Here is an 11,342-nt window from a genome sequence, read left to right as displayed (position 1 = left end):
TAATATATGTAATAACAAAAACACAAGAGTGTGCTGAAAAGTAAATGCGTACAATTTTTTTTTATAATTCTGTTCTTAATATCGGCTAAGGTATTGCATGTCGTCCATGCTACTTGGTGAACTTCCTCCCTCTGCTGAAGCTAGATGCAGCCCTCTGGCGATAGAGGACTTCGAATTGTAGTATGTAACATGTCTGTGTGTAACGTGAATTGTCGGTGCGTGTGAAACAGCGTGTAGCAGTTGAGTTTCTCACAGCATAAATGTGTCTACAATTGAAATTCATGCGTTTTGCGCGTGATGGTGATGGGTATCTCAACAACACTACGACACGTGATGAAAGTGCATTTCACCATTCAGAACCTGAAAACAAAAGAACATAAACGGAGAAGCGCCACAGAGGATCACGGACGCCAAAAGTTTCAAGATCAGGCCATCAGTATGCAAAGTCACGCTCACAATGTTCTGGGATGTTCTAGGAGCCGTGCATTTGGAATTCATACCTAGAGGTAGAAGCAAAAACTTGAGAAGTTACTGCGAGACCGTCATAAAACTGCAAACCCAAATTCGAAGGATTCGTCAGCATACGAAGCATCCTCTCCATCAGCGTGGCAGCGCTGCAACACACACAAGCGCTGTGACATGTGCAACAATCCCGACACCTTGGGTCCACTGTTACGATCATCCTCCATACTGGCCCGATTTCGCCCATCCGATTTTCATTTGTTCCAAAAAGGTAAATAACATCTTCATGGACTTCGTTTTGATAGCGATAAAGCGATGTAAGCAGAGTTGTGGTTGTTGTCCCGTCAACGAAGTCCAGGATTCTACAGTGACGGTGTCAACACACTGGTCTCTCGTTGGAAGAAATGTGTTCGTCACCAGGGTGACAAATAGGTAAACGCGAAGACGTCATGCGACCATTGTTTTTCACAATATATAATATAAATGACCTAGTAGAAAGTGTCGGAAGTTCCATGCGGCTTTTCGCTGATGATGCTGTAATATACAGAGAAGTTGCAGCATTAGAAAATTGCAGTGAAATGCAGGAACATCTGCAGCGGATAGGCAATTGGTGCAGGGAGTGACAATTGACCCTTAACATAGACAAATGTAATGTATTGCGAATACATAGAAAGAAGGATCATTTATTGTATGATTATATGATAGCGGAACAAACACTGGTAGCAGTTATTTCTGTAAAATATCTAGGAGTATGCGTACGGAACGATTTGAAGTGGAATGATCATATAAAATTAATTGTTGGTAAGGCGGATGCCAGGTTGAGATTCATTGGGAGAGTCCTTAGAAAATGTAGTCGATCAACAAAGGAGGTGGCTTACAAAACACTCGTTCGACCTATACTTGAGTATTGCTCATCAGTGTGGGATCCGTACCAGGTCGGGCTGACAGAGGAGATAGAGAAGATCCAAAGAAGAGCGGCGCGTTTCGTCACAAGGTTATTTGGTATGCGTGATAGCGTTACGGAGATGTTTAGCGAACTCAAGTGGCAGTCTCTTCAAGAGAGGCGCTCTGCATCGTGGTGTAGCTTGCTGTCCACGTTTCGAGAGGGTGCGTTTCTGGATGAGGTATCGAATATATTGCTTCCCCCTAGTTATACTTACCGAGGAGATCACGAATGTAAAATTAGAGATTCGAGCGGGCACGGAGGTTTTCCGGCAGTCGTTCTTCCCGCGAACCATACGCGACTGGAACAGGAAAGCGAGGTAATGCAGTGGCACGTAAAGTGCCCTCCGCCACACATCGTTGGGTGGCTTACGGAGTATAAATGTAGATATAGATTAAAGAAATTGAATGTTAATAACGTTTGCTTTATTTAATAAACTTTAAGAATTTTCAGATTAAAAATCAAGGGCATTACTTTTCAGATTGCCCTCGTAGATTCTATAACAGTTTTCTCTGAAGTTTCTTTTCTTTTCCAGCTTCAGTTATGTGTTGCCCAGACAGATATATTGCTCCTTAGCATTACGTTGACGACTATGGCTGAAATTATCATTGGGAACTCTTCACTGTTTCCGCCCATTCGCATTCATATACTTTTAGCGCTACTTGCAGTTTAATATACTAAACGGTAGGTAGCAATTCTGTGACCATCGATTTAGTTTTACAGAAGATTGGTGACTGCGCTACCGTCGGTGCTACATGTTCTAATGAAAGGGTTCTCTAATTTACTATGCATAAGCTCCTTTCTGGAAGGCACCTATCAACGTCTTACTATTCCACTTAGTTTTCATTGCACTCTTCCGTTTTATACCGTTTACTTCAGACACCGTCACACAGAATTCCTTCGTGTGTAAGTCAAGCAGAATATTTTCGTCTCACATTGCGGGTGAACATCAGCTGCCGTAGTGCGGCTTGTATTATTCTTATGGATTTGGTAATTGTAATTTTCCTTTACAGACTCTTGAATTTGCTTTCGTCTGCTTATTTTGATTGCCGTTTTTACGACCTTACTGTTATATTTCTCTCGCACATCTAATCACATTTCAGCGGCCGTTCGTTTTCTCCAGCTTCACGTTATGGCTCTTTCCGCAGCACCATGGGAGCTCTGTGAGTTATTTCCATCGCTCCTTCCTCGAGCGCAATATTTGAAATTCCCGGAGATGGAGGTAGACGGCGTTTTAACGTTTCCGCCTCATTTCTGCGAAAAGGCGACCAGGCAAATAATCAGAAGAAATGCTTTTGTTTTCCTTAAAATTCTCGTGAGAGCAGTTTCGATAAATGTGCTGTGTCATCGTGGTCAGAGCACGTGACTGCCTGTTTTTCATCTCGTGCAAAACAAGACATTGTATTTGGATGCTTTTGTCTGTTTCCGGACAAAAATCTTCAGTAATAATTTGACACGAACTGATTCACGTCCGCTGTTTTCGAACGAATTTAAACAAAAACTGTTGTGACAAGTAGAAAACGGTGAATTATAGATCACCCAGTAGAAAAGAACAAAACTGTATCACTGTGGTTTTCGATTCACTTAAGAAAGAAAGCAATTGTCTCAAAGGGTATACCTCAAGAGCTGATCCACTTGCTAAATTAATTTTATATATTTTCATGTTGGTAAATCTGTGACTACGCATTCACAAAAAGACAGTTACTGAAGCACGCAAGCTAAAGGTAATATTTTTTAATTACCTAGTAGACCACTTTCAGCTGTCAGTTGTTTTGCTTACGTAATGATGTTTAACGCCTAATGTTTGTAGACGACGCGTTGCTATTAATCAGAACTAATTTCATGATGCAACGTTGTATTTAATAGTGTGTACAGGATCGTGAATGCCATTACCACTACATAAATGGTAACAGCATTTACTGTGGTACATTTTCACATCCATCGCAAGGCAAAACGTTCACTACTCATGTAAGTACCAATCATAATATTCGTTAACGACTGCTGACATGGCAAAAGTTTCTCCGCGAATTACAGTACGAGTACGTGCTTTTATTTTTCTGTAACAATGACTCTCAGGACTTCCACATTTGCAGATTAATAACCAAGATATGATCAATAGAAACATCTTCGCAATTATGAGGTTAGCTCAATGTATATTTGACACCAGAAACAAATTCACTGTACTGGTCGGTGAATTCTACAGAAACTACAGTAACATTATGACAGCGCAGAGGAAGTTTAATGTTTTCCAAAGACATATACACAACATTTTCAGTAATTTTTTTCTTCTGCTGTTTTTATCCTTCCATCACACCGTAGTTCCATAGAGGTTATCTTTTGGTGCCATAGCTCGTTTTTCTTCCACGTGTTCCTCACTTCGCGGAATCTGTGGAGAAAGTCCTCATTTCTCAGCAGTCCAACTAATTTTCAGAATCAACATTTCTGATACTTCAATGCTCTTCTGTAACTGTTTCCTCACAGTCCATGATTCACTTCCCTAAAATGCTGTGCTCCAAACGCACATTCTCAGAATTTCTCTCCCCAAGGTGAGGCCGATGTCTGATAGCAGCAGATTTCTTTTGGCTAGAAATATCATTTTTGCAGGTGCTAGTCTGCTTCTTATATCGTCTTTGCTTCAACCATCAAGTGTTATTTTACTATCAAGGTAACAGACTTGTTTCACTTTTTCTTCTTTATATTCATTAGATTGTAACAGTTAGCATGTCCTGGAATACTTCCTCACTTTCAACGAGGATATCCGGCATTGTTTCTTCGACGCATAGCCTGAACAGTACGTAAGACAGACTGCACCATTTCTTCACATGAAGTGAAGTCCGAATACGAACAACCATCAGCTGCATAAGGGAATGACGAGAGTGAAAATTTGTGCCGGACCGGCATTCGAACCAAGATTTTCACCTTACGAGAGTGGTCGCCTTAACGGCTTTGGCTATCCCTGCAACGACCGCAGGCAGACCCAAATTTCCATATCTCGTCGTTCCAGCGTCACAACCTGCACTGTACACACGTACTGTAGTTCCCGCATTTTTGTTTAAAGTCGCTGCCTGGCATCGTTAGATGAACGCGATATTGAGGTGCCTGTGTTGTTAAGAATGAAGAAGAAGGATGTATTGTTCCCATGGACATGCATGCGTGGCCCCTTCCGATACGAGAATTACGTAATATGTATCAGATTACCGGTTGTGACTGCAGGAACGAAAACATACGGAAGTTTGGGTCTGACCGCGCTTCGTGCACAAATAGCCAAAGCGCTTAAGGCGACCGCTCGCCTAAAACGGGAAATTTGGGTTCGAGCCCCGGATTGTCACCAAGTTTCGATGTCGACGTTCCCTAAAACAGCTGATGATTGTTCGTATTCGCAGCCGCAAATATTTGTCATGTGTTCCATAACGGCTGTAGTCACCACATTGCCTGTACCTTCGGACAGGCATGGATGTCCGAATGAATATTGCGTCTTTCTTCTTAACAACGCAGGCACTGCAGTTTATAACTACCAATGGAAGCGATTGTTTCTCACATTCCTACTTTCCCTCTTGGTTCTTGTATACATTGTACTTTGCTCGCCTATCCTTGCAAACTGCAGCTGTTTTCCGTAGAACGTCGAACATTGTGGACCTGTTGGCATTGTCGAATGCTTTTATTTTTACACATGCCTTGTATTGTTGCAGCTCGTGGGCGTGTCCATGGTGGGGCTTACGCTGTGGCTTAAGACCGAGCCTGGCTTCAACGAGTGGGTGAACGACCTCAGCATTGAGGAGTTCTTCACCGGCCTCTACGTGCTGCTGGCTGGTGGCATCATCATAATGCTGGTTGCCTTTCTGGGCTGCTGCGGCGCTCTGATGGAGAACAGCGTGCTCCTGTACGGGGTAAGTACTGATATATCGCTCCACTGGAAACAGCCGACAACGAGTAACAAACGAACTGTGTGGATAGCAGTTCCCGAAAAGGTAGCAACACTGAAACTATTTCCCGAAGCACCAGATTAGGGATGGAATGATAACTCTGATTTGGTTCAGGTCCCTGTACACGCTGTTGTGAACATGTAAGTGTCTTATACTCAAGGGGAAGCTGCATTTGTATACATATAACGTCTTGGCAGGTATTTGGCACGTGGCGCTAACATGCATTAGTCTCATACAGTGTAACCAGTGTCATATGCCCTTTTTCTGTACCAAAACCACAGTTCGGTAGTTTTGGTGTACTACATAAATGACCTATAACATGCTAGGTTTACCGGTGGTATTGGTAGGATTGGTTGCAAAAGAAACAGAATGAATGTATAAGAGAGAAACTGGCAGCCGGCACCTTCTCTTCGGTTTTTTATTTGTTGGTGTTTTAATTAGAACACAGTTAAAGTTGCATATCATTCAGTGTTAGTCGGTTGTGCATCTCATATTCTTACAGAACATAAATTGCATTTTATAAGTGAAAAAAGTAAGTTTATCGCTTATCTTCTGCACTTTTATGTAACCAAAGCAATTACTTTTGACTTAAGTACAGTTTTCATCCACAAACATTATACACAGGGTGAGTCACGAAGATATGCAGTAGTCCGGTGTGGCCGAACGGAACTAGGCGCTTCAGTCTGGAACCGCGCGACTGCTACGGTCGCAGGTGCGAATCCTGCCTCGGGCATGGATGTGTGTGACGTCCTTAGGTTAGTTAGGTTTAAGTAGTTCTAAGTTCTAGGGGATTGGTGACCTCCGTTATTAAGTCCCATAGTTCTTAGAGCTATTTTTGAAGAGATGCAAATATTTTAATATGTTATTTTACAAGTAAAACTAAAGAAAAAAGTTCGTATAATCATAGGTCCGCAAAATGTTTAGTTACGGAGTTACGGCTACTAAAAGATTTGGTCTGAAAATTGGCAACTTCACTAATATGAAACCATCGCACAACTGTATGGGGTTAAAGTAAAGAACGATTTCCATTTATTTTTGTTATAGGTCTGGTGAATCTAATAAAACATGGCAAAGTCAGTACACGTGAGGCATTACTTGCTCGCATTATGAATGCAATATACGAAATTAAGAACAATCCTGTATAACTGAAACGAGCAAAAAAATCTGTTGATACATGTGCAGTTAAATGCATTGAACTCGGTGGAGACATTATTGAACATTTATTGTGAATGTACTGCGAAATTGTATGTACACTGTACAACTCCCTTAAGACTGAGCTTTGTTTTTTCCGGTTTCAAATGAATTAACGTGTGCTATGGTATCAATAAAAGCAGATTATCTGAAACATTCATACAGTATCAGTTAACGTTATTACCACAATTTTTCCAAAATTAAATTCTCTACATTTTCTGTTGAAAACTTTGTGCTACTGTCTGAAATTTAAAAAACAAATTGGGCCAAGTAGTTAACAAATTAAAAATTTTACGAAATTACTTCCTTGCTTCTTTGCTAGTCTGGATGTTCTGGAAAACTACTGCAGATACACGTCTGGGACATCTTTCATTAGAGTCACCAGTTCAGTAACAACAAAAGAAATGGAAATCATGCTGTAGCGAAGTTGCTAAATTTCAGGCAAAATTTTTTATTAGCCGTAACTCCGCAACTAAACATTTGCGGACCTATGTTTATACGAACTTTCTTCTTTAGTTTTACTTGTAGAATAACATATTAAAATATTGGCATATCTTCGTGAATCACCCTATATATATATATATATATATATATATATATATATATATATATATATATATATATATTGTTGTTTTGTACTCTATAGAACGTTCTTCTTAATGATCATATGATCTTGTTTCACGTTATAAATCTACAATTTTCGAATGAAACCTGAATTATACATTGACAATTCCAATTTTGTTATAAGTACTGTTTACTTTTGAGTAACAGACACGAAGATAAATATGTAGAACAAAAATGTTCTGTAGGTTACCTGGCCCTTTATATATCCTCGCAGAGTTTGTAGATGGATCACAGCTTCCAGTTTTTAGGGGAATCTAGTAAGACACTGATTACATACGTGAAGAATGCGATCGTTATCAAGTAACGCCCAATAGGTATGCAGCACACCTAATGTACATGTTACGACCAAAGCTACTAGGAAAACTGGTGTAGACTATGTTTAATTGTGATGGTCTACGGTAGCTTACGGTAACTGCACAACTCTAGTGGGACACACAATACGGTGTCAAGGTAGAGTAACTGATGATGTTGAATATCTACCAGTAAATTCATCAATTAACTTAGGAATACTGATCTTACATGGAGTCGATGAGGTTTTGTAGCTACATCGTCAGTAGATGGCTTATTGGACTTATCCTTCCGCCACTGATTATAACGCTTAATTTTTCAAGATACGATATTTAAAACCCGGGAAAAATTTATGGAGATATTGCTGGCAGCTGATGATATGGAACGGAGATGAATACGTTTAAGAAACCTAGAAAATTACGTTTAGTCTTCCTAGCTGCGCCTGTAATTTTAATACTTCAAGGATCCTGTGAAAAAAGCTTCACAAACCTGCGCTCACTTTCGAAAGGAGCATTTCTCTCTCATAATAAGCTTATCAATGCATTCAGGGTCATAATTTAATTTAAAATTCGTTAAGAGTGGAACATGAAGCATATAAATTGGACTAAGTACGCTTTTACTCTTCTGATATACAAAAATAAGCTACTATTACTTCGCTGGAGACGGATTTCTCACCCGAGGTATGGGGTTAGTATCTTCTATTACGAATCAAAACGTCCTCCGTCCCACTTTCGGATCCTGCAACCGATTAGATTTCGAAAAAAAAAATCATCAGCTTTGGGGGCCAAAGACTTCCGGCAGAAGAAGTCACCCATCATCGTTCTGCCAACGGCCTTGTCAACGAGGTCGGAGGAGCGGACAGAGGATAAGGAGGAAGAACCAGTAATTATCAACGGCATGAGGATGAAGAAGGCAAAGGAAACCACTGCATTAAAGACACAACGGGTATCTACAGGATATGTGGCCCTTAACTGAAAATGCGTCATGATGATTACTTCATTGGCAAAAAATTCCGGAATAATTCCATATTCGGATATCCAGGAGGAGACTGCCAAGAGGAAGGTAACAATGAGAAAAAGACTGAATAATCAACCAAATGATAACATCCTACGAGTAGGATCGTGGAATGTCAGAAGTTTGAACATGGTAGCGAAGCTAAAAATTCTGAAAAGGGAAATGCAAAGGCTCAATCTAGATATAGTAGGGGTCAGGGAAGTGGAATGGAAATAAGACAAGGATTTCTGGTCGGATCAGGATAGGGTAGCAGCAGAAAATGGTATAACGGGAATAAGATTCGTTATGAAGAGGAAAGTTGGGCAGAGAATGAGTTACTGCAAACAGTTCAGTGACAGGGTTGTTCTTATTAGAGTCGACAGCAAACCAACAGCGTCAAGGATGTTCAAGTACACATGCCGACATCACAGGCTGAAGATGAGACAGAAAAGTATATGAGGATACTGAAAGGGTAACACAGTACATAAAGGGAGGTGGAAATCTAACAGTCATGGGGACTGGAATGCAGTTGTGGGGGAAGGAATAGAAGAAAGTGTTACAGGGCTTCGTACTAGGTGTTCTGCTATAGATATCTACTGGTAAATGCGAATACTCTGTTTAAGAATCACAAGAGGGGGAGGTATACTTGGAAAAGACTGGGAGATACGGAAAGATTTCTTTTAGATTACTTGATCGTCAGGAAGAGATTCTTAAATCGGATACTAGTTTGTAGGGCGTACCCAAGAGGAGATATGGACTCAGATCACAGTTCAGTACTGATGAAGAGTAAACTGAAGTTGAAGAGACTAATCACGGAGAGTTAATACGCAAATAAGCGCGATGTGGACGTACTAAGGAATAAAAAAGATCGCATGAAACTGTCTAAGGCTACAGATACGGCGATAAGGGATACCACATTGGACAGTTTTTTTGAAGAAGCCTCTAAAGTTGTGGAAGTCTCTAAAACGGTCAGTCGCGGAAGTTGAAAAAAAAACATAGGTCCAAAGAAAGTAACTGCGAGGAAACCGTTAGTAACACAAGAAATAGCTGAACTGATGGCCGAAAGAATGAAGTGCAAAATTGCTCACGGAAATTCAGGAATACAGATCATCCAAGCTGCTGACAAGAATAACATACAGAAGAAAGAAAATTGAAGATCTGTTAGACGACGATCTGTTTGGATTTAGGAAATGTAAAGGCATCAAGAGGCAGCTCTGACGTTACGGTTGGTAACGGAAGCAAGATTAAAGAAAAAGCAACACAATTTCATAGGCTTTGTAGACGTGTCAAATGGTGCAAGAGGTTCGAACTTCTAATTAAAAGACGGATAACTTATATAGGGAGAGACGCGTAATATACGAGGGCGGTTCAAAAAGTAACCTCCGATTGGTCACAGTGCGGGTTGTGGGGGGAGTAGCGACGCCATCTGTGCGTTCACGCACTCAACAGGTCAGTCGGCATCAAGCCGTGGTCGAGTGAACGTCGTACCTGCGCTAGTTTAGTTTTTGTGGCAGTTTGAAATGTGTGCTGCAATAGAAAACCCCGCCAAATGTGAAGTGCGTGCTGTCATAAGGTTTTTTACAGCCAAAGGATATTCTGCAGCAGCTATTCATCGTGAGCTTTGTGCCGTGTACGGACCAAGAGTTATGAGTGAAGGAGTTGTCTGTGAATGGGTATGTTTATTTAAAAGTGGACGAGAGAACGTTCATGATGAAGAGAGGAGTGGTAGACCATCATTGGTGACTGACGAACTCGTTCAGACAGTTGATGCAAAAGTTCGTGAAAATCGACGTTTCTCAATGTCGGAGTTGTCTACTGGTTTTCCACAGATTTCTAAGACTCTCTTGTACGAGATAGTGACAGCAAGATTGGGTTACCGTAAGTTCTGTGCACGATGGGTGCCCAAAATTCTTACCGACCACCACAAAACTCAAAGAATGGCCTCTGCATTAGACTTTCTGTCACGTTATGAGGACGAAGGAGAACCATTGTTAAACAGAATCGTGACCGGTGACGAAACCTGGATTAAGTACGTGAACCCTGAGACAAAAGAACAATCAAAGATGTGGGCACATTCAAATTCGCCTACCAAACCAAGAAAAGCCTCGCAAGATTTTTCTGCCAGAAAACTGATGGCAACGGTGTTTTGGGATGCCAAAGGGGTGTTGTTGGTTGAAATCATGGAACGTGGTACGACCATTAATCAAGACGTGTACTGTGAAACAATAAAAAAGTTACGACGGGCTATACAGAACAAACGCCGTGGTATGCTGACTTCCGGTATCGTTTTTTTGCACGATAACGCCCGTCCTCACTCTGCTCGCAGAACAACGGCCCTTCTACATCTACATCTACATCTATACTCCGCGAGCCACCTTACGGTGTGTGGCGGAGGGTACTTATTGTACCACTATCTGATCCCCCCTTCCCTGTTCCATTCACGAATTGTGCGTGGGAAGAACGACTGCTTGTAAGTCTCCGTATTTGCTCTAATTTCTCGGATCTTTTCGTTGTGATCATTACGCGAGATATATGTGGGCGGTAGTAATATGTTGCCCATCTCTTCCCGGAATGTGCTCTCTCGTAATTTCGATAATAAACCTCTCCGTATTGCGTAACGCCTTTCTTGAAGTGTCCGCCACTGGAGCTTGTTCAGCATCTCCGTAACGCTCTCGCGCTGACTAAATGTCCCCATGACGAATCGCGCTGCTTTTCGCTGGATCATGTCTATCTCTTCTATTAATCCAACCTGGTAAGGGTCCCATACTGATGAGCAATACTCAAGAATCGGACGAACAAGCGTTTTGTAAGCTACTTCTTTCGTCGATGAGTCACATTTTCTTAGAATTCTTCCTATGAATCTCAACCTGGCGCCTGCTTTTCCCACTATTTGTTTTATGTGATCATTCCACTTCAGA

At 41.3% G+C, this 11,342-nt stretch overlaps 1 protein-coding gene across 1 annotated transcript in view; it reads left to right on the top strand.

The window, feature by feature from the left end:
• Positions 1–5,099: 5,099 nt before the first annotated feature.
• Positions 5,100–11,342, top strand: part of LOC126199187 (tetraspanin-2A) — a 325,622-nt gene continuing 319,379 nt past the window's right edge. The window contains exon 1 of the mRNA XM_049935965.1: positions 5,100–5,292. Within this exon, the coding sequence (XP_049791922.1) occupies positions 5,110–5,292 (183 nt within the window). The 5' untranslated portion in view covers positions 5,100–5,109. The remainder of the gene's footprint in view (positions 5,293–11,342) is intronic.

Source organism: Schistocerca nitens, chromosome 8, assembly GCF_023898315.1.
Source record: "Schistocerca nitens isolate TAMUIC-IGC-003100 chromosome 8, iqSchNite1.1, whole genome shotgun sequence".
NCBI classification, from domain to species: domain Eukaryota; kingdom Metazoa; phylum Arthropoda; class Insecta; order Orthoptera; family Acrididae; genus Schistocerca; species Schistocerca nitens.
The sequence above is the reverse complement of the archived record's forward strand: the minus strand, read 5'-3'. Positions and strand labels throughout refer to the sequence as shown.